The 27650-nt window shown below is 44.5% G+C and overlaps 1 protein-coding gene and 1 long non-coding RNA gene across 2 annotated transcripts; one reads left to right on the top strand and one right to left on the bottom strand.

The window, feature by feature from the left end:
• Positions 1 to 2178: 2178 nt before the first annotated feature.
• LOC144509448 (uncharacterized) lies at positions 2179 to 11524 on the bottom strand. The gene is made up of 3 exons (XR_013500463.1): positions 11052 to 11524; positions 6169 to 6270; positions 2179 to 3915 (listed from the first exon to the last, which is right to left on the bottom strand). It is a non-coding gene; the product is annotated as an uncharacterized LOC144509448 (long non-coding RNA).
• On the top strand, positions 10953 to 14916 carry LOC144509447 (uncharacterized). Its single transcript, XM_078238348.1, has 2 exons — positions 10953 to 12370; positions 13659 to 14916. The coding sequence occupies exons 1-2, from the start codon at positions 12299 to 12301 to the stop codon at positions 14253 to 14255; spliced, it is 669 nt and encodes a 222-aa protein (XP_078094474.1). The 5' UTR covers positions 10953 to 12298; the 3' UTR covers positions 14256 to 14916.
• Positions 14917 to 27650: the final 12734 nt, after the last annotated feature.

Here is a 27650-nt window from a genome sequence, read left to right as displayed (position 1 = left end):
GCACACATTTACCCCGCTAATCCCTCTAACCCACACATCTGAGCAATTTGGCTTGGCCAATTCACCTAACCCGCACATCTTTGGAGTGTGGGTGGAAACCGGAGCACCCGGAGGAAACCCACGCAGACACGGGTTAGTGTTTATTTCACTGCTGGGTTGCAATAGCTTCTATGAAGTGAGCTTTAATCTGGAATATTTGATTTTGATTTGATTTGATTTATTATTGTCACATGTATTAGTATACAGTGAAAAGTATTGTTTCTTGTGCGCTATACAGACAAAGCATACCATTCATAGAGAGGGAAATGAGAGAGTGCAGAATGTAGTGTTACAGTCATAGCTAGGGTGTAGAGAAAGATCAACTTGATGCGAGGTAGGTCCATTCAAAAGTCTGACGGCAGCAGGGAAGAAGCTGTTCTTGAATCGGTTGGTACGTGCCCTCAGACTTTTATATATTTTTCCTGACGGAAGAAGGTGGAAGAGAGAATGATGCTGCCTGAAAAGGTGTTTGAAACAGATACAATTAGTGTGGCCAATCTTCTCAGATTTTCCAGGACTGTTTTGGAATTTGGTTTTCTGTTCCATGTCCAGGATCAGAGCCTCCTGGGACACCATTCAGCCCAGGTCTCACCTAAACCTAAGATAAAAGCAAAATACTGCGGATGCTGGAATCTGAAACAAAAACAGAAAATGCTGGAAAATCTCAGCATGTCTGACAACCTCTGTGGGGTGAGAATAGAGCCTTCGGACCTTCGGGTCATCCAGACTCAAAACATTGGCTCTGTTCTCTCCCCACAGATGCTGTTAGACCTGCTGAGATTTTCCAGCATTTTCTGTTTTCACTGCAGCTGGTTCCAACTGGTTTGTGTCTATGTGTACGCATTCTGCTGCTGCACACATACAGAGCCAAGTATAGACAGTCACGAGGGACATGGGCCAATACTCTCCTCGGAGGATAGTTCAGCTTTGGCAGGCGGGTGGTTCATGTTTGGGGGAGTGTTCAGCGGGTGTCCAATGGGGGGGATGGAGACCCAGCCATTAGCAGCAGTCTCAAATTGGAGTCCAGGCCCGAGGCCAACACCATTTTGGTCTGGCTCCTGATCTGCCCAAGACCACAAGGTGCTACAAAAAGGTCGTGAATGTAGCCCAATCCATCACACAAACCATCCATTGACTCTGTCTACACTTCTCGCTGCCTCGGCAAAGCAGCCAGCATAATTAAGGACCCCACGCACCCCCGGACATTCTCTCTTCCACCTTCTTCCATTGGGAAAAAGATACAAAAGTCTGAGGTCACGTACCAACCGACTCAAGAACAGCATCTGCCCTGCTGCCATCAGACTTTTGAATGGACTTACCTTGCATTAAGTTGATCTTTCTCTACACCCTAGCTATGACTGTAACTCTACATTCTGCACTCTCTCCTTTCTTTCTCTATGAATGGTATGCTTTGTCTGTATAGCGCGCAAGAAACAATACTTTTCACTGTATACTAATACATGTGACAATAATAAATCAAATCAAATCAAATCAAACCAAATCCCAACCTTCCTGTACAATCCTGTCCAGATCCCCTCTACTGATCCTACAGTCTCGGCAGGACCCCCTATTCGGATTCTAAATTCTCATTAGATCCCCTCTCCTGATCCTGTGGATCCCCCATTGCAAATTGTCCCTTTTTTTAACCTCGGAGTTGGTCACCGTGGAATCAATAATCACTTTCAAAATGGAATTGGAAAACGCTTGAACTGGTGAATCTTGTATGGACCATGAGTAATGAGGAGGGTAGTGGGTGGCACGGTGGCACAGTGGTTAGCACTGCTGCCTCACAGCGCCAGGGACCCAGATTCAATTCCGGCCTCGGGTCACTGTCTGTGTGGAGTTTGCACGTTCTCCTGTGTCTGTGTGGGTTTCCTCCGGGTGCTCTGTTTGTGGGATCTTGCTGTGCTCAAATTGGCTACCACGTTTCCTGCATTACAATAGTGACTACACTTCAAAAGTACTTAATTGGCTGTAAAGTGCTTTGAGGTGTCTGATGCTAATACAGTTTCTATGTAGATACAAGCATCATTATATTTCCATTTTCTGCTTATAATTAGACAGTGTGCTTTGAAAATGAAATTAAAAGTACATCACACATACACAGGCAAATGGAACAAATTATTTTCATCCATTTACTTTGATAATATATGGCTGGAAATACTTTTCAATTATATCGATATGACACCCATCATATTGGTCCATTGGGCAGTTCTCTGGCCTGAGTGAGGGATGGTGTGACATAGTTTGCAGGTGAGTGAAGTAGGGTGACATGATGGCACAGTTCTCGGGGCGGCACGGTAGCGCAGTCGTTAGCACTGCTGCTTCACAGCTCCAGGGGCCTGGGTTCGATTCCCGGCTCGGGTCACTGTCTGTGTCGAGTTTGCACATTCTCCTCGTGTCTGTGTGGGTTTCCTTCAGGTGCTCCGGTTTCCTCCCACAGTCCAAAGATGTGCAGTTTAGATGGATTGGCTGTGCCAAATTGCCCCTTAGGGTCACGGGGATTAACAGGGTAAATCCGTGGGGTTACAGGAATAGGGCCTGGGTGGTGGCTCGATGGGCTGAATGGCCTCTTTCAGCACTGTAGGATTCTATGATTCTATTCTTTGAGAATGAGAACAGTTCCCTGATCTGACATTGCTCACTGTGTTCCACTGCTCATTGGTCTTTTGGACATGTAGCAACCAGGAAGGTTAACAGCCCACCCACCCAGTTAGAGAATTAGTTTAAACTGACAATTTCCTAGTTGGAGAGGGTGCGACTGAACAGAGAGTCACATGTTCAAGCTGGATTGGTACAATCTGCTGAGAGAGACATTGGCAAACCTGCCTTAAGAAGAAGGTCAGTCATGTTGACAGCAAACTTTGGTCTGGTTCAATCACATGCCTGAAAACCTCGGAACCAACTCAGATTGGAAATGATATTTAAAAAAATTGAAAATGAGGGACTGAAGATAAATTTAGAAAAGGTAAAAGTGGTAAAAGCAAAATACTGCGGATGCTGCAATCTGAAACAAAAACAAAATATGCTGGAAAATCTCATCTGTGGAGAGAGAACCAGAGTTAATGATTCGAGTCTGGATGACCTTTATCAGAGTGGTTCTGTGTTAAACTGTATATTCACATGTCTATTGTAAAATAAAGCAGTTTAACAATCTAAATTTGACTTTCTCTCAGGTGACTAGAAAAATGCACCAAGGACTCGATTAGATTACAATACCCAATTTGCTTTTGTTACCGTGTCTCTGACAGCCCATTTTACACTTTTTAAATTTTTACTCCATCCTGAAAGTTACAAAGCCAATGCTCAGAGTGGACCAGGTAAACCCGGCTCCATTCCTTGCCTGCTCTAAAAAACAAATTCAAGTTCCAATTGAATCCAATCCTTGGTCCCCACAAGAGAGACAAACAGGATTCTTTACGCTATCAGTTGTTTAGATATGGAGCATGGGGTCTGCTTATCGATGCGTGGTTTAGTACCCAAGAAAGTATCAAAAGCGACCATACATTTGGAACAGTGATTGGCAGAGTTCAGCAGGAACCCTTTCTTCTTCCTGTGACCATTCTCCAAATTGTTATTTTCCACCCATGTAAACGAAGGTGCTTCTCCAGGTATCGTCATCTGCCTAAAGGCAGCTTCTTGGCTCATAGTCTCACCACGTCTCTCCCGTGCTAGTCTTTCCATTTGCTAATAACTTGCTTCCTTTTTCAAACTGTGTTTATTGGTAAATTAAATATGAATAAGAATCTGTATTCAATAATGGAGTAATAACATCGGTACAATCGTCCAGATAAATGTGCAACACTGTGCTTGTCTGTGTCCAAAAATATTAAGTGGCAAATAGGCATGGAGAAATCAAAACGAGGGCAGCGCAGTCTGTAACACAGAAAGAAATTGTTAGTTGCAGAGCAAATGAAATGCTGAAGGTAATACTCAGTCTTAAATACAAGGGAGAAGCCAGAGAGCTTGTTGTACAGTTATGGTACATTGTTACAGATAGGGAACAAAAAGCACCATTCTGTCCTTGCACAAGACCTTGGTCAGGTGGCCTCCACAACACTGTGTCTCATTCTGCCCTCTTCATGTGGTGGGAGATGGAGAGATGCTGGAAATGGCTTGAGGAGAGCCAATTAATACTGATATGAATCCCTTCATTCCCACAAAAGGCTCAGAGAGCTCGGTCTCCATACGCTCAAAACAGTAGTTTGTGAAAACTTGACTGAAGGATTTAAATCAGGCGATACGGTGGCACAGTGGTTAGCACTGCTGCCTCATAGCACCCGGGACCCGGGTTCGATTCCTGGCTTGGGTCACTGTCTGTGTGGAGTTGGCACTTTCTCCCTGTGTCTGCGTGGGTTTCCTCCGGGGGCTCCGGTTTCCTCCCACAATCCAAAAGACATGCTGATTAGGTGCATTGGCCATGCTAAATTTTCCCTCAGGACTTTCACAGTAACTTCATTGCAGTGTTAATGTAAGCCAACTTGTGACACTAATAAATAAAAATAAAATGAACAAATGCATTGGGCTGCGTCCATTGGACAGAGTTAGAGGACATTGGTAAGGCCACATTTGGAGTACAATTCTGGTCGCTCTGCTATAGGAAGGATGTTATTTAACTGGAAAGGATGCAAAAAGATTTACAAGGATGTTACCGGGACTGGAAGGTTTGGATTATAAGGAGAGGCTGGATAGGCTGGGACTTTTTTCCCTGGAACGTTTATAAAGTCATGAGGGTCATTGGTAAGGTGAATAGCCAAGGTCGTTTCCCCAGGGAAGGGGTGTCCAAACAAGAGGGCTTAGCTTAAGTTTATTTATTATTATCACAATTAGGCTTACATTAACACTGCAATGAAGTTACTGTGAAAATCCCCTAGTCGCCACACTCCGGTGCCTGTTCGGGTACACTGAGGGAGAATTTAGCATGGCCAATGCACCCTAACCAGCATGTCTTTCGGACTGTGGGAGGAAACCAGAGCACCCGGAGGAAACCCACGCAGACCCGGGGAGAATGTAGAAACTCCACACAGACAGTGACCTAAGCTGGAAATCGAACCCAGGTGCCTGGCGCTGTGAGGCAGCAGTGCTAACCACAATGCCAGGTTTAAGGCGAGAGAGGGGAAAGATTTAAAAGGAACCTCAAAGGCAACTTTTTCACACAGAGGGTGGTGCGTGTATGGAATGAGCTGCCAGAGGAGGTGGTAGAGATGGGTACAATTACAACATTTAAAAGATATTTGGACAGGTACATGGCTGGGAAAGGTTTAGAGGGATATGGGCCAAATGCAGGCAAATGGGACTAGTTCAATTTAGGAAACCTGGTCGGCATGGATGAGTTGGGCTGAAGAGCCTGTTTCTGTGCTGTATACCTCTATGACTCTATGGCCAGAACTATACCACCCTACCCACCACGGGAATCGGAGTGGGAGAGGGGTGGATCATGGGAAGGTTCGTTGACCTCGGGTGGGATTTTAGGGTTATGGGGGGGCACGGTAGCACAGTGGTTAGCACTGCTGCTTCACAGCTCCAGGGACCTGGGTTCGATTCCTGGCTTGGGTCACTGTCTGTGTGGAGTTTGCACATTCTCCTCGTGTCTGCGTGGGTTTCCTCCGGGTGCTCCGGTTTCCTCCCACAGTCCAAAGATGTGCGGGTTAGGTTGATTGGCCATGCTAAAAATTGCCCCTTAGAGTCCTGAGATGCGTAGATTAGAGGGATTAGCGGGTAAATATGTAGGGATATGGGGTTAGGGCCTGGGTGGGTTTGTGGTCGGTGCAGACTCGATGGGCCGAATGGCCTCTTTCTGTACTGTGGGGTTTCTATGATTCTATGATTTAAATCCTGCCCATGGTTAGTTATCAGGCGATGTTTCTTTCATAGATTTTTGGAATCAGTTGCTGACTGGTGCAGTGAGTGTAGATTTACTGCAAATGTTGAGCATGGAGGGGATAGTATTGCTCCCTCCTAATGATAGCTGGTGTTTGGGTGATTTACCTCACGCTCATCACCAGGTGCTGAAATTGATTTGTGATCATCTTGAAGAGTCGAGAAGGAATGAACATTATCTGGAAGGATCATAAGGATAGCAGGTGACAATGAGTTTGTGTTTGCTGAATGTTCTCATAATCAAATAACTGCCACCAACCTTACCTGTCTAGATTTACATATGTCAGATAACAACACGGCTGAGGTATTTGAAAGCTGCCATTGAAACTATTTCTCCGTGAGAGTTGGGACCTTTGGAAAAAAATGAGGGCAAACTTGAAAAAACAAACTGTGACCAGGAGCTTTACAGTTGAAGGAAATTTGGAATAAACTACCCCAAGATCACAACCTGATTCCGAGCAAAAATCCCTCCTAAAACATTCAATAGGAACAAAAAGCATTTGCTCGTTGCTGTTCAGAGATCAAAACCAACCTGTGTTATTGGAAAAAGATATTTTTAGCTCAGCTCATCAGGCCTATCCTGGTTTCTGGAATTTGCATTTACTGTTTCCATAGAAACTGAAATGTTACACTGGGTAAAAGTGATCATCACTGTCTCAAATCTTTGTATTTAGTTCTTTTTTTTAACAACTGCATGAAGTACATTTCAAAACCATTGTCCATTTTAAACCGCAACTGACCCTTTTGGAAAGAGTGTGAAATCTAATATGGTTCTCACGATATTTGGCGATAGACTATTGCTATCTGGTAAATTTGGCACAATTATTGCCATAGAAACACGCTCTCCATCAAACTGAAATAAGACAAACTGTTCGAGGAAGCTAGCGACTCATTACATTTACTGATAGTTTTAAGTAATGCAGAACTCCCTCAAACAAAATAAAAGCTCCAACAAGGTGATTTTTTTTCCTCCCTCCAGGTTTAAAATTTGAGATGACAATTATTACATCGAACTTATTGCATGGACAGGCCATTCGGCCCAACTGATCCATACTGGGTTTTATGTACCACATGAGCCTCCTCGCACTGTTTGCTTACTCTCATTCCATCAACATGTGATTTTATTCTCTTTACTTAATCTACTGCCTTTTAAGTGCATGAATAGTCATTGTTGTATAACTGGGGATATTTTGTGAGTCTACAGAATCATTAGGTACAGGATTCATATTTCTTTATTGTTTTCATGGGATGTGGGTGTCGCTGGCTGGGCCAGCATTTGTTGTCCATTCCGAATTGCCCTTGAACTGAGTGGCTTGCGAGGCCATTTAAGATTGTTGTGGGTCTGGAGTCACATGTAGGCCAGACCATGTAGCAGATTTCCGAAAGGATATTAGTGAACCAGATGGGTTTTTCAACAGTTGTTTCATCATCATTAGATTTATACTGAATTCACATTTCACCATCTGCTGTGGTGAGATTAGAACCCGGGTCTCCAGAGGATTACCCTGAATCTCTGGGTTACTAGTCAAGTGACAATACCACTATGCCACTATGAGGAGAGATGTGCTCAACAGGGCCTGTATTCAGTGGAATTTAGAAGAATGAGAGAGGATCTAACTGAAAAGTATAAACTTCTGATAAAGTTGGACAGACCAGATGCAGGGATGATGTTTCGTCTGGCTGGGGGAATAAGGGGTCACAGTCTCAGGATACGGGGGAGGTCATTTAGGACTGAGCTGAGGAGAAACATCTTCACTCAGAAGGTGGAGAACCTGTGGAATTCTCTACCACAGAAAGCTGTGGAGGCCAAATCACTGAATATATTTAAGAAGAAAATAGAAGGATTTGTGGACGATAAAGGCGTCAAGGGGTATGGGTAGAACATGGGAGGATGGTGTTGAGTTAGAGGATCAGCCATGGTCACGCTGAATGGTGGAGCAGACTCAAAGGCCTCCACCTGCTCCTATTTTTGATGTTTCTATAATCACAGAATTTTAAAAGACAGGAGATGGCAATTAGCAAATGTCTGTGTTGTTTGTCAAAGGGAAATTAATCTCATAACTTTCCTCATTCTTTAATTGTTTTCATCTTCACATATTTATGAATCATCCTTTTGTAAGATATTATAAATTCAACTTCCATCCCTATTGGTTGGGATCCCTGGTTGGGAATTCCATTTCCAAAAAAAAACTTTTTAAAATTTCCCTGACCTCTTCCTTCATTCTTTCAACAATGATCTTAACTTGCTGCCTGCAATTACTAACTCGGCAACCAATGGGAAGCTTCTTCCAATTACCACATCAAAACCCTCCATAATTGTGACCCCTGACCTGATTTCCAATCACCAAAACTGGGACACATTGAAAAGCTATAGGAAGGTGGGGCACTGTGACGATGGACATGCTGGGTGACCAATGGCAGGAGTCTGGGGGAGGGGCAGTTGATGACATCACCTAGAAAATGTCCCGCCTGAGTGGCAACCTTATTGTGTCGATCATTTAAAATACATCATCTGCAATGGATCATCAGAACCAAAAAAGTTGTGACAATTCCCCAGATGAGCGCTTGAAATGTCACAGCATACACAAGGTTACAGACCAAGTGCTGGAAAATGGGATTAGAATGGATAGGTGCGTGATAGCCAGCACAGACATGATGGGCTGAAGGGCCTCTTTCCGTGCTGTAAAACCCCATGACTCTAACTCCCCTGGAAATGCCAAGGGGGTGGTTGGAGGGGGGGAGCGGTGATTCTGCTCTGTTGCAAAGCAATGTGATGGGTGTTTACAGGAAGAATGACCAAGTTTCACGCAGATTTCTCCCCAGTCCCACAGGCCCAGTTTATATTCGACAGAAAGGAAAAGGTGAAAAGCAGGACATTTGAACTATTTTAAAGAAATGATCGGGACATTTAATGAAAACCAGGACTATCCCAGCAAAATCGGGATAGCTGGTCACTCTATCTACGTCACCTCCCAATGTTCCTCACCCTGATCTTAAATGTTTCTTGTCTCTTTTTGTGTCTTTTACATTGAACTCCCAGTGAAATGCTGTGGGATGGTGACTGTTGTGATGTTCATAAACATAGCAGCTGTTTTATGCACAGCAAGATTCCACAGACAGCAAGCTGTTGAATCTATTTTTGGAAACCTTGGCTAGGAAACTGCACCTCCTTCAACAACAATTTGCAGTATTTATATAGTGCTGTTGGTGTAAGGAAATGTCGCAAAGTGTTTCCCAGGAACGTAATAAAACAGAATCTGACACTGGTGCACTTGCAGAGATATTAGATCAGGTGACCAGAAGCTTGGTTAAGGAGTGACATAAAGACAGAAAGAGAGATGGAGAGGTTTCGGGAATTCCAGAGCTTAGGGCCCAGGCAGCTGAAGGCTCTGCCACAAATGGTGAAGTGATTAAAATTGAGGATGCGCAGGGGGTGAGAATTCAGACAGAACTTTGAGAATTTTGACCTCTGTATGATTCACCAGAATTGGCAGAGCTATTGGATAAAACCTTAGACAAAGGACAGTAACTCTAGTGAAGCAACAACACCCTCAGCGTTGATCAGTCTGTGTTATGTGTTGAAGTATTAAAGCAGATCTTAAATCCGGAACCTTCTCCCTCAGAGGTGCAAATCCTGTCAGGTGAACTCAATGGACAACTTCAGTGTGCTCTATACAGCCATTAGCAGCGTCGTCCAGTGGAGGGTGGGGGTGGGGTCAGGAGGAGCAAACAGGCAGCAGTACATCTCACTCTTCACCAGTGTATCTCACTCAGGGGCGGCACGGTGGCACAGTGGTGAGCATTGCTGCCTCACAGTGCCAGGGACCTGGGTTCAATTCCCAGCTTGGGTCACTGTCTGCGTGGAGACTGCACGTTCTCCCCCGTGTCTGCGTGGGTTTCCTCCGGGTGCTCCGGTTTCATCCCACACTCCGAAGATGTGCAAGTTAGTTGGATTGGCCATGCTAAATTCCCCCTCAGTGTACCCGAACAGGCGCCGGACTGTGGCGACTAGAGGATTTTCACAGTAACTTCATTGCGATGTTAATGTAAGCCTACTTGTGACACAAATAAATAAACTTTAAAAGCCCTCAATCTTCATTGATACATACTCTACACCAGCATATCTCTCTCTGGGTCTCACAGTAATCCTGAGGGACATTGGTAAGCAGGAGACTAAACCGTCTTTAAAGGGCTTGGTTCAATTAAAGCGCTGAAAACCATATTCTGGAGAAAAATTGTTCGCAAAACAATCAGAAGACACGGTACAGGAAAGAGATAGAGAATCTGGTGAACTGGTGTAACGACAATAATCTCCCCCTCAATGTCAACAAAACGACTTCAGGAAGCGTAGTGGAGAACATGCCACTGTCTACATCAATGGGGACGAAGTAGAAATGATCGAGAGCTTCAAGTTTTTAGGTGTCCAGATCACCAACAACCTGTCCTGGTCCCCCCATGCCGACACTATAGTTAAGAAAGCCCACCAATGCCTCTACTTTCTCAGGAGACTAAGGAAATTTGGCATGTCAGCTACAACTCCCACCAACTTCTACAGATGCACCATAGAAAGCATTCTTTCTGGTTGTATCACAGCTTGGTATGGCTCCTGCTCTGCCCAAGACCACAGGGAACTATAAAGGGTCGTGAATGAAGCACAGTCCATCACACAAACCATACTCCCACCCATTGATTCTGTCTACACTTCCCACTGCCTCGGAAAAGCAGCCAGCATAATTAAGGACCCCACACACCCCGGACATTCCTTCTTCCACCTTCTTCCATTGAGAAAAAGATACAAAAGTCCGAGGTCACGTACCAACCTATTCAAGAACAGCTTTTTCCCTGATGCCAATAGACTTTTGAATGGACCTACCTCACATTAAGTTGATCTTTCTCTACACCCTAGCTATGACTGTAACATTACATTCTGCATCCTCTTCTTGCCTTCTCTATGAACGGTATGCTTTGTATAGCACGTGAGAAACAGTACTTTTCACTGTATACTGATACATGTGACAATAATAAGTCAGATCAAATCAGAAGGAATTTATTTTACTTTCCTAGCGTGTTTTTTTAAAAAAAGAAAATGTCCAGTTTTGATCATTTAATATTCCTAAAGTGAAAATACTGACGTTTCCCCTTGCAGTCCGCTCGCCTCCGAGCTGTGGCTGTGTAACAGGGCTGTTGAGAGACACTGCCCCCTGGATAAGGAACACAAGAGGAATAGATGGCTTCGAATGAAAATTTTCCAACAGATCACCGCGATATTGGACATCAGAAAGGCTGGAAAATAAAAATAAAGTTCTGTCGCTCTCTCTCTCGCTCCGAGAAACAGCATCAGCTGCTGTGTATCTGCTGAATAATCCGGCGGATTGTTTGGTGAATCACATCCACAACTCGCAAGATCCCGGCAGAGGAACAAAAGGATTCACTGATTTGGCGAAAGGGGGCTGGTAGATGGTCAGACATACCCTCCTTTTGTAGGATTTCCCGAAGAAGTAATGCAATCATTTTCCAGCAGCGATTCATTCCGAAATGAATCCGGTTTAAATGCCCACATTGTCCATTTGCAAAGCCAAGGTGTCCAATTAAACCAGTCTTCACCCTGGTAACAGTCACAGAATGAGAGAGAGAGACATGATTAATCTCACAATTCAAATGTTAGTCCTGGGCAGATTTACCAAGCATCCAGTCAAATAACTGGAGTCAATTGCGAAGCCTCAGATAAATTCTTTATTTTGTGTGTAAAGAATATTTAATTCCCCCTTGTCAATCAAACCTCATCTTGCAAATACCCCCCCCCCACCCCCGTCTGCAGCTTATTTTTGTTATTTGCAGTTTATAAAATGTTAATTTTTCAAAAATGTTTTATTAAATCACCAAATGGTTTAGATTTTACCCCAATTCCCCCCCTGGGAAATGGGGGGTTTTGGTTGCAATGAGAGACTTTGGGGGTTTTTTCTATTGTTTGATGCTTGCTCCAGCCCCCGGAGGTTGATGATTGGACAAGTCTTCAGAGCCTAGCCTTCTTTCTCCACCTCCTTTATCTGTTGGGGCGTTGGTGCATATTAGACAGACTGGGGTTTTACGCAGTTCATTTCTTTGGATGGGGAACTGGTGATCGCAGCAGAGAGGCAGAGGCTTTCACACAGGAGAGTGGAGAGACTGGAACAAAAGGGGCTTGACTGGGTGCCTGCCCTCTGGATGTTTGTGTGACTGAGAGTGGGCTCCTGGTGGTTTGCAGTCCCCCCACCCCCCTACTGTCTGCTGCACACACTCTTCAGCTGGAGATTGCTGTTCGCTCTCAGAGTTGTGAGCAGCTTCGAATTGCAGACAGCTTTCTTTGTTTGAGTCGGTGTGGGAGAGAGCAGGGAAGAGAATGGGAAGCACTCTGACTAAACCAAAAAGCCAGGAGGCCGGTGGAGCAGTGGCTGGAAAAGCCAATGGACAGGTAGGAGCGACACATTCTGCTTTCAGCTGAAATTTTTTAGACAATGAGATTTTCCCCCCGGCAGCAAAGAGCGGGAGACGGGAGGAGGGAGAATTCAGATCCATCTGGACAAATGCTGGGATTGGGAATCCTGCTTTAAACTGGGAAAAGCCAGAATTTCTCAAATGCTGAAAGATTTTAAACTCTGTGGATTTTTACTCAAATCTTCCAATGGACGGGAAGATGTTTTTTGGGAATTTTATTGTAAATTCCGGGTTTGAATTCAGGAATCATTGTTCCTGAAACCGGGAGAGATTCTTCCCCTGGAACCCGGGGACCCTCCACACCCCCTCCCCACCCCCTCAATCCATCACCCCCACCCCTCCACACCCCCTCCCCTCCCCTCCCTACCCCACACCCCCTCCACACCCCCTCAATCCATCACCCCTCCCCTCCACACCCCCTCCCTCAATCCATCACCCCCCTCACACACCCCCTCAATCCCTCCCTCCTTCCCCTCCTCATACCCTCCCCTCCCCCGCCCGCTGTGGGGTTTCTCTGGGAGTTTTTGGGATGGTTTCCTGGGGAATCCGGGATGAGTTCCTGCAGCGCGCCCGCTCCACACTGGCGCCGGAGCCGCTGAGAACAAAGGGCCGGCAGTGGGGCGGAAGATTGCGCCGGATTTTCACTGATTTAACGCCGATAAAAGGGTGAGAATCTCACCGCCCCCCAAACCCCGAATTCCGAGCGGGAGCCCCGGGGTTCCGCAGCGAGCGCGCCGCCCGCGCCTTGCTCAGAATTCGGGATTTTGCCGAATCCGGGCGGGAGTTCCGTCGCAGGGTAACAGCGCCGCCCGGCGGCGGAGAGCGGCACTGCCTCCCGCCGCCGCCCGATTTCCCTCCCCGGCGGCGGGAAGTGCGCCCGGTTGGTGGCGGCGAAGCCGCGCCGCAGGCTGCGGTGTGTTAAATCTCGCCGGGGAGCGGGGGGAATCCCGCCCGCCCGCTGAGAGCCTGACTTTCATTTAGTCAATGTTTAAATCGCTGCCTGGGGTTTTTGGTACTTTCCCGATTAAATCCACTAACTGCGGGAACTAATCCAAAATAACCCCGGGAAATTATTGCTTTCTTTCTGACCCAGTTCATTCCAGTTTGTATTTAATTTGACTGTCCAGCCTGCGGGGAGGGGGGGGGGGGTGCCCACTGGGGGTCTTGCTGACAAACTGTAGAGTTTAAACAGCAGATTTAACTTGGTTTAGGATATCAATGAATTTAATAAAAGCTTCTAATCCATTGCCCAATCTCCCCTCCAGGAAAATGGCCACGTAAAGATCAACGGTGATGTATCTCCCACTAAACCTGACGGAGATGCCGCAGCCGTGCCAGCCAATGGAAGTGGCACCACCGAGGGCTCTAAAGAAGCAGCTGAAAGCTCAGGCGATGCCATTGAACCGGCACCAGCCGCAGAGGGAGAAGCCACCAAAACCGAAACTGCAGAGACCCCCAAGAAGAAGAAGAAAAAGACCTTGTCCTTCAAGTCCTTTAAACTGGGCAAAATGTCTTTCAAGAAGACCAAGAAATCCGACGCGGCCGAAAACAGCCCCACTGAAGATAAAAGTGACAGCAAGGCTGCTGAAGAAACTAAAAGGAACAGCAGTGAGGTTAAGGAGAGTGCCGCAGAGGAGGCGAAGGAGGAGAAACAAGCAGAAGCCAGTGCTTCTGAGGGACAAGAAACCAAAGCTAATAATGAAGAATCTCAGACTAAGGAGGAGACGGCCCCTGCAAAGGAGGAACAGCAACAAACTTCAGGAGAAGAAGTCAAGCAGGAGGCGACTGAGGAACCTACAAAACCAGCAGAGAGCGAAGAACCGAGTTCAACAGCTGCAGCAGCTGAGCAAAAAGAAGAGTAAATCTGAAACTGTTTACAAACTTTTATCGGTGCCACGTGTTCACACGAGACCAATTGCCCCACCAAGCAGTCAGCCCGAATCACGGACACACTCACAGCCCACCCACTTCTTTTGTTGTTAGATCTGTCCAGACAACTATAGTCTTCAAATTGTCTCAGTATTAAAGTTTGCCTTTTTCACCATTGAATTTTAAAATGTATTTTCCTGGGAACAGCTTGGGTGCAATAAATATCCACTTCCCTAGTTTTGGGATTAAAATTAAGTTTATTGAAGAAATGAGAGGATGTAACCTGGCCAGTGCTGAATTCCTTCATTTGTTGACACGTGGCATTAATCCTTTTAGTCACATGATCTGAGAACGTTGACATCCTAATTGGACGTGGGTTTGACCGACACGTTGGAGAATCCCTGTCATCAGTTCCTTCGCATTTGCATTCCTGCTTTGTTTCCCGATTTGAGACATTTTTGTGCTTTTTAGGAAAACAGCAGTTTTGATTGAAGCTTCTAGATTTTTTGTAGTTTTACAGTGACTACAACACTATTGAAATTTTAAGTATACTGTGTTCCCATTGATTATTTTTTGAGGGGGAGTGCAAGAGTTTTAAATGTGATCTGTTTTTTGCTGTTTTTTGTCCTGTAAATAAAACTTTGGCCAAATTGATTTGCAATTTTTTATTGCTAACTTTTAAGGTGGTAACTATTGTAACATTAAAAAGGGAAAATAAATTTCACCTGTGGACTGTTTTTAACTTCCCCTTGCTATGTTGAGTTGACTTATCGGTGGTACAGTAACTTCATCCTTGGTCCATTTACGGCAGTTTACGTTACATACTCTTAATTACCAATGGGTAGAAATGTTTTGGGAAGAAAAGTGAAATTTCACAAACGGCTTTTAAACAAATAATACTGATTTTTGTCAAAAATTGGAAATGGATTTCCACGGTGCAGTTGTTACTCAGTAGAATAATTGTACAGTTTTAGACTGAAAATCCCAATAAACTAAATTGACAGAATCATAGCCTGTGCTGTGGCCATTTGACCTCCTACAAACAATTCATAGCAGTTGAGGAACTCTGTTCCTGGCTGGTATTGTTTCGTGATGACTCTGCTTCTAAACTTGTGCATCCCCAATCTTCCAATTGTGCTCAGAAATGATGGCAATTCTTGTATTTAATCCTCTTTAGAATCTACTAATTGGAATCAATGGGCCTCCAAGCCCAGTTAACTTTATTTATACTTCCGTGTTTTTGGTGTCTTATCCTGTTTTTGAGGCCTTGTTTCAAAATGGTTCTTGACGTTGCTGAGGGCATTTTGGCCAGAATTCTCCCATCCGGCCTGCCATGGGAATTGTAGGAAGCGGTCCGTGCAAAGGTCTATTGACCTCGGGCGGGATTCTCTGGTTTTGAGAATTCCGCCCTTTAATTCCAAACAATTAAAAGTCATCAATTTGGGTGCGAGAGCATTGACTTAACCTTCCAATTCTGTGGCAGGACCCATGAATATTCCTGTTTCTGTGGCTGGTAGAATATCCAAATGGCCATGTGTTGTTGATGGTGTGTGTACTCGGAGGTTTTACCACAGGGGATGTCCCAGTTCTCTAATGTTTAGATATGAATTTTCACCAATGGATAAGAATCGGGAGAGGAATCTGGTCTATTTCCAGACCTGACAAGCTGATTAGAAGACTATTACTGACCTTGTGGAGAGGAGTCTTTCACCAAAGATCAGGTATTGAAGTTGTAAACTCCTTTAGTTTGTACTATTATTGGATGAGTTAACTGATCCATTGGACTTTTGAAATCAATTGTTTTCCATTGCTTGCCGCACTGGGCTGCTATTGATGCAAGGGCATTCCCCATTACATTCTCCCTTTTTTAATAGGCTCATCACATTGGAGAACAGTTTGCTTAGTGACTCAACATGGTCCTTGGAAAAAGCAATTGTTCAAAATCAGGGACTAACTGGAAACAAACAATGATGTAGGTGGCTGTAAGAGGTAAGGTCCAAGCAAACAGAAAGAACAAAGAACAGTACAGCACAGGAAACAGGCCCTTCGGCCCTCCAAGCCTGTGCCGCTCCTTGGTCCAACTAGACCAATCGTTTGTATCCCTCCAAGCAGTGTGGAATATGGCAGACATATGTAATTGTTCATTGGCGGTTGGAGGAATGGAACATCAATGATTGAATCCCATTTCATAACTTCCCGATTGGACAAGATCGCAAAAGCGTCGGTTTCCACATATTCAATGTTGAGATAAAGTTGACATTTCTCCCCCATCCTGTAAAGATATTGATTGATGATGGTTCATTTCTGCTCGTGCCTGAAACACTCTGTTTTGGGTAGTGACAGGAACCGAGACGGAGCATCGCGGAGAACCTCATTTCACTCCTTATTTTAACAGGTTATTGTAAGTTTCCCCTAATCCGAGGTCACAGAGTTCCAAGTGTCATTTTTGCATAAGGAATAAGGCCGAGAGACCTTTGACCCTGAATGAAATGTTAACTCTGTCTCTCTCCCCACAGATGCTGCCGGACCTGCTGAGTTTTTCCAGCATTTATAAACTTGTCTCAGCATTTTATTTTAGCCCTTCGAGTCTGCTGTTTTTTAATGAGTTTTATTCATTCAAGGGATGTGCGCGCATCACTGTCTGGCCAGCATTTATTGCCCATGAGAAGGTAGTAGTGAGCTTCCTTCTTGAACCGCTGCAGCCACTGAGGTGTAGGTACATCCACAGTGCAGTTGGAGAGGAAGTTTCAGGATTTTGACCCAGTGACAGTGAAGGAATGGCAATATATTTCCAGATGGTGGTGTTCCCAGGTATCTATTGACCTTGTCTTCTTGGATAGTAGTGGTTGTGGGTTTGGAAAGTGCTGTCCAAGGAGTCTTGGTGAGTTTCTGCAGTGCAGCTTGGAGGTGGGGCACACTGCTGCCACTGTTCGTAGGTAGCAGGGGGATTGAATGTTTGTGGAAGGGGTGCTAATCAAACAGACTGCTTTGTCCTGGATGGCGTTGAGCTTCTTGAGGTGTTACTGGAGTTGCAATCATCACTGACAGTCAATAAATCCTCAAGAATCTGATAATCTACAGTCCAGAGATGTAGGACTAAAAGAGGCAGCCATGGGCAGAGTGGATGCATTAGTTGTCTCTTTCAAAATTCTGTAGATTCTGGAAATGTCCAGGGTGATTGGGGGGTGGTAAATGTATCCCCACTATTTAAAACGGGAGAGAGGGAGAAAGCAGGGAATTACAGAGCTGTTGACTAACAGCAGTGGTAGGGAAATCTAGAGTCTATTATAAAGGATGTTTTAACAGGATACTTAAATATCAACAGGATTAGAAAAGTCAACAAGAACTTGAAAGAAAAATCAAACCTATTGGAGTTTTTTTGAGGACATAACCAGCAAAATAGATAAGGGGTGAACCAGTGGGTGTGATGTATTCAGATTTTCAAAAAACTTCATAAAATTCCACATTGGAGGTTAGTGCGCAAAATTAATACACATGGGATTGGGGGGATATATTGACATGGATTGAGAATTAGTTAGGAGACAGGACACAGTAGGGATAAATTTTTGGAGTGGCAGGCAGTGACTAGTGGGGTCCCGCAGGGATCAGTGCTTGGGACCCAGCTATTCAAAATATATATCAATGATTTGGATGAGGGAATCAAATGTATTTCCAAGTTTTCTGATGACACAACTTGGTGGAAATGTGAGTAGTGAGGAGAGTGTTAAGAGGCTTCGAGGTGATTTAGACAAGTTTAGTGAGTGGACAATCAGATGGCAGATTTGGTACAATGTGGATAAATGTGAAGTTATCTATTTCTGACAGAGAAACAGAATGGCAGAGTATTATTTGAATGGTGAGAGATTGGGAAATATTGATGTACAAAGGGGCCTCGGTGTCCTAGTACACCAGTCACTGAAAGTAGGCATGCAAATACAGCAGGCAGTTAGGAAGGCACATGCTACATTGGCCTTCATTGCAAGAGGACTTTATTACAGGAACAAGGGTGTTTTGTACAGGGCTTTAGTGAGAACACACTTGAGAATATTGTGAACAGTTTTGGCCTCCTTATCTAAGAAAGGATATACTTGCCACAGAGGGAGTGCAGTGAAAGTTCAATAGACTGATTCCTCGGGTGGCAGGATTGTCATATGAGGAAAGATTGGGTCGACTGGGCCTGTATTCACTGGAATTTAAAAGGAGAGGGGATCTTACTGAAATGTATAAAATTCTGACAGGGCTGGACAGACTGGACGTAGGAATATTGTTTCCTCTGATGGGGGGGGGGGGAGGGGGGGCTGGGGGTCTAGAACAAGGGGTCACAGTCTCAGGGTACCGGGTCGGCCATTTAGGACTGAGATGAGGAGAAATTTCTTCACTCAGAGGGTAGTGAATCTGTGGAATTCTCTACCTCAGGAAAGCTGTGGAGACCAACTCACTGAATATATTTCAGAAAGAAATAATTTCTAGACTCTAATGGTATCAAGGAGTATGGAGAGAGAGCAGGAATATGGTGTTACGTTAGAGGATCAGCCATGATCATACTGAATGGTAGCTCTTTTAAGGGAGGATCAGCCATGATCATACTGAATGGTAGAGCAGTTTGAAGGGTTGAATGGCCTAATCCTCTTCTATTCTGTGTTTCTATCATATTTCTGACTTGTTCCTTGTACATGGTGGACAGGCTTTGGGGAGTCAGGAGGTGAGTTACTCAACAGGATTCCAAGCCTCTGACCTGCTCTTGTAGCCATGATATTTATATGGCCAGTTTAGTTTCTGGTCAATGGTAACCCCCAGGATGTTGATAGTGGGGGATTCAGTGATGGTAATGCTATTGAATGTCAAAGGGCAATGGTTAGATTCTCTCTTGTTGGAGATGGTCATTGCCTGGCTCTTTGTGGCACAAATGTTACTTGTCAGCCCAAGCCTGGATATTTTCCAGGTCTTATTGCCTTTAGACATGAACTACTTCAGTATCTGAGGAGTCGTGAATCCTTAGCGAACATCCTCACTTCTGATCTTATGGAGGGAAGGTTATTGGTGAAGCAGTTGAAGTTGGTTGGGTCTCGGACACTATCCTGAGGAACTCCTGCAGAGATGTCCTGGAGCTGAGACGATTGTCCTCCAACCACCACAACCATCTTCCTCTGTGCCAGGTATGACCTCAACCAGTGGAGATAATGAAGGAGTTGAGTATTATAGAGGCAGACACGGGAGTGCAATTGTGGAGTTAAGGCCACCATCAGATCAGCCATAATGATACTGAATGGCAGAGCAGTCTAAGGGGCTGAATGGCCTCCTCCTATTATGTTCCTATGGTTGATTTTCCACTTTACTATCCATTATTCCCTTAATATCTAAAAATCTGGTCAAGCTTTGCCTTGAATAATCTGACTGAGCAACAACAGCTCTGGGACAGAGAATTTCAAAGAAGCCTCGACCCCGTTATTCTGGTGGGAAGTCAACAGCGTAAAGCAGGGATCAGATCGGGCATCTTCCTGATGGATCAATATGTCTGAATTCCTCATATACATCATTTCAAAATTTTAAAATCATTTTTAATCTTTGGTGTGGAGGAAAGAATGTTGCCCAAGATTCTGAAATAATATAATCTGAGATAACAGATTATGGCGAGGAGGTTTAGCTTAATTTCATTTCCCTCCAGCCCAAGGTCAACACCCATAGTTCCAGCCACATTCTTTGGCCAGTGGTAAAGAGCAGCAACGGGGACAAGGGAATTAAATCCGACTCCACTTTGTGGCTCACCAACTCAGGCAGCAAAGATTGTGATTATTTACTTTAATCAACCTCTCCGTTAAACCATTCATTCAGGGTTGCATTCAATTATAGTTATTGCAGACTTCCTTTGTGCATTCTGGTCTCAAAATACAAATTTGTTCTTTTGAGAATAAGCTCTTGCATGAAGAGAATTTCTAATAAGACCTTTCCTGGTCACATGACATCTCAAAGTGCTTTATTGCAATGAAGCCACACCTGCGTGAAAACACCCTCCATTTACCATCAGACTCCTGCAAAGGGATAGAGTTAATCAAAGACAACCAGGGACCTCGTTTAATATCCCAACTCCTGCCTGAGTAAACCTGGATTCAAGCCCAGGAATCTCACCAGCCAGCCAGGTGAGAGTGTTCCCTTATAACAATACCAGCCTCATTGGAACGAATCTGAATGTGAACTGACAACCCACACGGGGATATTCCACTTGTCCTGGAAAGACTATCTTTGTGCTTGTACAGGTGACAGAAGAAGCATTGAACTGCTTGTTGGAAATGTTCTCACTGACACTGGGCATTCTCATCCTTGGTTCAATTCGCTCCTCTTCATGTGTGAAAATGAACAGTAATCGTAGTAAACTTAAGCAGCAGTGTTGAGTCTTGTTGCTCCATCTCTCACACAGGCACAATCATAGCGGATTTCCACTCCATCTGACAAAGGAGCAGCGCTCCGAAAGCTAATGGCATTTGCTACCAAATAAACCTGTTGGACTTTAACCTGGTGTTGTTAAAACTCTTACAGTAGAAAAAATATCCAGCCTTATTATTCCCCCCCACCTCTAGACATTCAGATCATCTGCAGCATTTGCACTGTCACATCCGCTAACTTGTTTTATATCCTTTTAATCTAGAACCTTCCAGAGCACTATCCTGGGTTCTGAGACACACACCTGGTACAGAATGAAGCAAAGACAGGTCTTTGACACCACCCAGTGCTCAGTTTGTGAATGGACAAAGTGCTTCACAATGCTGTCTGATTCTTGATTATACACAGAGGCAGGGCAGGGGGACAAGAAACATCCACACGGAGACAAACATCTTCCCAAAATTCACATCTGGAAAAGAAACAGACTTTCGCCGTGTAAATCCCACACGCTGAATAAAACTGGAGTTTGTGATGCAGAGTGGCAGAAACATGTTCACTATCTCGTTGAACTGTTTGGGCAAACCGGCAGGTCTGGGAAAGTGGGGGGGGGGGTGGTGACAGGAGAAAAATCAAACTGTCAGCATAATAAAAACAGGATAAACAGCAAAGATTCACAGTCAGCTTGGGGTCTCTTCATCGCTGAAGGACTATGAAAACGAGGGAAAAAAATTAATGACACGGGAAAGTCACACAAACATTATGTTGTTAATTTTTTTACACATAAATGTTAGGTTTGAATTCTTCAATTCCTTTAAAAATCTAAATGTGACGAGACATTTTATTCTGGGACTCGTCCTGTACAGCGTACAGTGTGCCGGGATCAGCTAAACATCTAAGAAATTGCTTCAACTGATATACTAACTGGAGCTTTTCTTGCTGGATATTAAAAAGAGGTTAGGGCCTTATCCTTCTGTTAAAAACTGTAACAAGAACTTTTAGACATTAAGCTATTGAAATATGGTGGCTCTCAAAAGCAGTTTACATTGAAATATTTTAAATTATCGCCAGGGCTTTGAGCATGCAGACTCAACCAGCACTTCAACACGCAACAAGTACAACACTGTTAAACTCATAGAATCCCCACAAGGATAGAAAAGGCCATTCAACCCATCGAGTGTGCACCAACTCTCATAGGATATTTGAACTTACTTAAAAATTATAATGAAGTTATTATCTAGCCTAAATGATATTGGCATTGTATGTACAAATCAAGCTCTATGCTAATAATTCAATTAAAGTCTTCAGAAAATGCATATAACTTGTAGACTTTGATCATACTTACCCACTAACAATCACCAGTAAGCTTGAAGGAAACATTGAATAATGGCCTTTCAGCACCATCTAGTGTCCATAAGTGGAAGTACAGGAGGCCAATTTCACGTTTCATTAAATGTTCGTGTTTTTGAATGAATTTTACTGCTTATATTGTTTAAAGTCAATTTATCAACAACTACCTTTATTAAATTAAATAGCTCAATCTATAAATTTGTCGACTTAACTATCTTTGCACTTCAAATTCATACATTATATGGGGTGACCAAGGTAATAGATGAGGGCAGTGCAGTACAAATAGAAACTAGAAGCAGGAGTAGGCCATTCGGCCCTTCGAGTCTGCTCCCCCATTCATCTTGATCATGGCTGATCATCAAATTCAATATCCCAATTCCCCCCTCACCCCCATATCCCTTGATCCCTTTAGCCCCAAGAGCTATATCTAATTTCTTCTTGAAATCAGACAATGTTTTGGCCTCAACTACTTTCTGTGGTAGTGAATTCCACACATTCTCCTCACCTTATTTCTAAAAGGTTTACCCCTTATCCTCAAACTATGACCCCTAGTTCTGGATGCTGTCCACATGACATTTAGCAAGGCCTTTGACAAGGTACCGCATGGTAGACTGGTCAGTAAGGTTAGATCTCATGGGATTTAGGGAGAACCAGCCAATTGGATACAAAATTGGTTTGCGGTAGAGACAGAGGGCGTGTGACCAAATTCCCCTCCAACTCGATTTTCAAGTTTGCTGATGACACCACTGCGAGCGTAGTGGAGGTCCCTGTTTACACCAACAGAGACAAAGTGGAAATGGTTTTTAGTTGTCCAGATCACCAACAACCTGTCCTGGTCCCTGGAAGCCAACGCTATAGTTAAGAAAGTCCACCAATGCCTCTGCTTTCTCAGGAGGCTAAGGAAATTTGTCATGTCAGCTATGACTCTCACTGACTTTTACAGATGCACAATAGAAAGCATCCTTTCTGGTTGTATCACAGCTTGGTATGGCTCCTACTCTAAGACTACAAGAAATTACAAAGGGCCGTGATCAAAGCCCAGTCCATCATGCACAACAGCCTCCCATCCTTTGACTCTGTCTACATTTCCTGCTGCCTCGGCAAAGCAGCCAGCATAATTAAGTACCCCACGCACCCTGGACATTCACTCTTGCACTTCTTCCATTAGGAAAAAGATACAAAAGTCTGAGATCACGTACCAACCAACTCAAGAACAGTTTCTTCCCTGCTGCCATCAGACTTTAGAATGGTCCTAAGTTGATCTTTCTCTACACCCTAGCTATGACTGTAACACTATATTCTGCGCACTCTCCTTCCCTTCTCTATGAACAGTATGCTTTGCCTGTATAGCACGCAAGTAACAATACTTTTCACTGTATCCCAATGCATGTGACAATAATAAATCAAATCAAAAGTGGTGGCAGAGGGCTGTTTTTCAGACTGGAGGCCTGTGACCAGCGGTGTGCCGCACGGATCGGTGCTGGATCCACTGTTGTTCGTCATTTATATAAACAATTTGGATGAGAATATAGGAGGCATGGTCAGTACATTTGAAGATGACACCAAAATTGGTGGTGCAGTGGATCGTAAAGAAGGTTATCTAAGACTACAATGGGACTTTGATCAACTGGGCCAGTGGGTCAAGGAATGACAGATGGCATGTAATTCAGATAAATGCGAGGTGTTGCATTTTGGTAAGACAAACCGGGGCAGGACTTGCATATTTAATGGCAGGGCCCTGGGGAGTGTTGTCGAACAGAATGACCCAGGGGTGCAGGTACATAATTCCTTGAAAGTGGCATCACAGGTAGACAGGATGGTGAAGAAGGCGTTTGGCACACTTATCTTCATCAGTCAGAGCATTGAGTACAGGGGTTGGGTCGTTGTGTTACAATCATACAAGACATTGGTAAGGCCACATTTGGAGTACTGCGTACAATTCTGGTCGCTCTGCTATAGGATGTTATTAAACTGGAAAGGATGCAAAAAAGATTTACAAGGGTGTTACCGGGACTGAAAGGTTTGAATTATAAGGCGAGGATAGGCTAGGACTTTTTTCCCTGGAGCGTGGGAGGATGAGGAGTGACCTTGTAAAAGTTTATAAAACCGTGCAGTACATGGGTAAGATGAATAGCCATGGTCTTTTCACGAGGGGAGTCCAAAACTAGAGGGCATAGGTTTAAGGTGAGAGGGGAAAGATTTAAAAGGGGCCTGAGGGGCACCTTTTTTACACAGAGGGTGGTGCGTGTATGGAATGAGCTGCCAGAGGAGGTGGTAGAGGCGGGTACAATTACAACATTTAAAAGCCATTTGGACAGGTACATGGATAGGAAAAGTTTAGAGGGATAGGGGCCAAACACAGGCAAATGGGACTAGTTCAGTTTAGGAAACCTGGTCGGCATGGACAAGTTGGGCCAAAGGGCCTGTTTTGTGCTGTATATCTCTATGACTCTATTTAAAATTCCTAGATATCACAGAATCCCTACAGTACACAAGGCCATTCAGCCCATCAAGACTGCACCAGCTTTCCGACAGAGTATCTTACCCAGGTCCTCTCCCCCACCCTATCCGAGACTAATCCATTTAATCTACACATTTTGGACACTAAAGGGCAATTTCACATGGCCAACCCACCTAACCTGCATACCTTTGGATTGTGGGAGGAAACTGGAGCACCCAGAGGAAACCCACGTCGACACGGGGAGAACGTGCAAACTCCACACAGTGACCCAAGGGCGGAATTGAACCCGGGTCCCTGGAGATGCAAGACAGCAGTGCTAACCATTGTGCCACCGTGATAAAGCACTAAATCAATATCTTGTTAAACACCTTTGTTTTAAAAAAGTCACAAAACCGATTATCAACGGAAATTTAGAGTTTGTTCAAAGTTACCAAATTATTTTGTCCTTGGGGGTTAAGGTGGTTGTGGATTCAAATTCCAGTCGGAAAATTGCTCTCTGGATCTGAGCATGATTGAGATGGCGAGCATCATTGTCTATCTCTTGCCGTCCAAAGGGTTTTAGGGAAGCTGTAATTTCACGAAGTGAGTGCCTTGTTGGCTCATATCAGAGTCTGCTGATGTGGGATTGGAGTCACAGAGGCCAGACCAGGTAACAACTGTATGTTCCCTTCCCTAAAGGACACAAGTGAGTCAGGGGGGTTTTAAATGACACCTCTAGGTCCTTATTATTGATACCAGACTGTATATGTTCAAGTTGCTCGAGGTGGCATCATAACAGCTGCTGAGGGGCATCGGAATAAAGAAACATTGGACGGTAAACTCAGAGCTCCACAGCAGTGTACTGGGGGTCAGGGGCAGTAATCCCTCCGCCCCCCCCCCCCACCCGGACATTCCCAGGTAAGGTTGACATGGCAATTACCCGGGAAGTGCAAACTTCTTTTGGGACATTACCCTGTATTGGGAACCATCCAAAATGCAATTTAAGTCTCAAACCACAGATGTTCCAAAGTGTTACACCAATAATTAACTGGAAAACGTTAGGATTAAAACCAATTCTAACTTCTGGGTAACTATTGTATAGTTCCACCCTGGCCAACTCTTCCCACCTCTCTTCCCCCCACCCCCAACTGAACTCCTCCCACATCCCCAAACCCCAGGGGGATTCCCTACACCCACCCCCAGGTGATTCTCCCCCTCAAACCCCAACTCTCATCTCCACACCCCCTGACACACACACACAACCCCCCAACCCCAGAGGCCCAACCCAAACTGACCACTCTCCCCACCCAATCCTATACACTTCCCCCTGGCCTTCTCAGGACCTTTAGCTTACCTGATTTACAGCAGTTAGTGCAGTAAGAAAGGGGGTTGGGCCTCCTTACATCCCATCAGGGCTGCCCTCAACATCAGGCCCCAGGGCTACACTGCACCACCCAGATCTCACCCAGGCGAAACTGGAAGGTCAGGTGAGAGAGGATCCGTTAAGTAGGGGTGCAATGGCAATCCCACTCTGATTGGCAGTCTTCTGAACTTCAGGCTCATTGTTGCCTTACTGGTGATAGTTTGAAAATACGAATGGTCAAATCCAGCCCAGATTCCATGAATAGATTTGATTGGCTAATACCAGCCTACAAGCCAAATGTACTAACAGCCAAACTGCAACAAGGAAAGTTACGCCAGCAAAGTTAAAACAAACCGAAAACGGGTGGGTGAATGCAAGTCAATTCAAAGTGATGGTCAAATGGACAGGATCAGGAGATCAACGGTCACATGTAATCAGAGCCAAGGTCAGCAACCTATCAACACCAAGACAAATCCCAAAACACAAAAAAGACCAAAGCTTCTCTTCAATATCGAACAAGGTTGTCAATATAAATTATAATAGCTTTCAAGGGGAGTAGTTTAATTAGAGTTACTCATTAGCCACGAGAAGCCGGATTTCTCAGTGTGGTAAAGATTGGAGGAGCAGTCTTTACCACCGTCAAGAACTTAACTCCCAGTTGCATAAGACATGATTCATCTTGGAGCCACAGAAGGTGGCACCAACTGACCATCCAGATGGAGTTTACTAAAGAAACCCAACAGCCCCAAGTATTCACTAAATGATCTGGATGACACTCGCCACACACGTCTTTATAATAACATTGTCACCCTGCCCCCCCACTATTATATGAAGTGGGAATTGTAATGTCCCTGATCTTCCTAGGAGTAAAGATGGCCTCCAATGTGCAATAAACCCACTCCAGGAAAAATGAACATTGTAAACAACCACTTTTTAATGTCGATGCTGAACTTTACTGCTCGGAGGCACAGCAATGGAATTGGATTTTCTTTTTGTCAGAACTCCTGCTTTGTTGAGATGTGTTAGGCCTCACTGCAGGATAAGTGACCACTCAGCAATCTGGGGTGGGCAATTGTGTTAAGGCACCACCACTGCAAACCATACGTGTCACAGTAACAGCCTATCAACATCGATGTTTTCAAGAGCCCAAGCTGCTTGGGTAACAAGTTTTCCAGTAACTATCCTGAGAGTAGCTCAGTAGAAAATGTTAACCCCGTGTGTAAATCATCATGTTCCCCACAAAATCTACACCATGGTTTGGAAAGAAAGTCTGCAAGAAGGAAACTATATTCCTGAGCTAAACATTCCTGGTAGAACGACGATCCTTTGAAGAAAGAGGAAAGCTGGATTGAGTTTGGAAAGCATTACACTGTGGTCAACAGGGAGATTTGATCTGCCAAACGTAGATACAAAATTGAACTGGGCAGGACAGAAAACCTCAGGAAATCGGAGGTATATTAAATCAGAAAGGATAATCCCGGAATAGCAATTCTGTACGTAGGAGATATGTTGCTGCTGGATGATGAGGAAAAAGCTGAAGCTCTAAGCTCAGTTTCCTGCAAGGCATCAGAGGAAGAATCCGTAGTATAACAGCAGCCTTCCAAAAACATGTCTGATATAACAAAAAATGTTAAGAAATTTCTCCAAAATGTTGATCCATCTAAAAGCTTGCGGTTCTGCTGACATCCCAAATCACACACTGAAAACTGCAGCAAGTGGCCTTGTACCAGTATTACATCTTTCAAAAATCTAGGAACACAGAATTACCTGTTGACAGGCTCCGAGCTGATGATGACTCTCCAATTTACAAGGACCCTTCCAGCAAAATACTGACTGACTTCACTTACTCGTGTTTGCTGT

Source organism: Mustelus asterias, chromosome 21 (genome assembly GCF_964213995.1).
Source record: "Mustelus asterias chromosome 21, sMusAst1.hap1.1, whole genome shotgun sequence".
Lineage (NCBI taxonomy): Eukaryota > Metazoa > Chordata > Chondrichthyes > Carcharhiniformes > Triakidae > Mustelus > Mustelus asterias.
The sequence above is the reverse complement of the archived record's forward strand: the minus strand, read 5'-3'. Positions and strand labels throughout refer to the sequence as shown.

Coding starts and splice junctions, on each gene's coding strand:
- LOC144509447 (XM_078238348.1), top strand. CDS start 12,299: ATGGGAAGCACTCTGACTAAACCAAAAAGCCAGGAGGCCGGTGGAGCA. Junction 12,371..13,658: donor CTGGAAAAGCCAATGGACAG/GTAGGAGCGACA, acceptor TCTCCCCTCCAG/GAAAATGGCCACGTAAAGAT.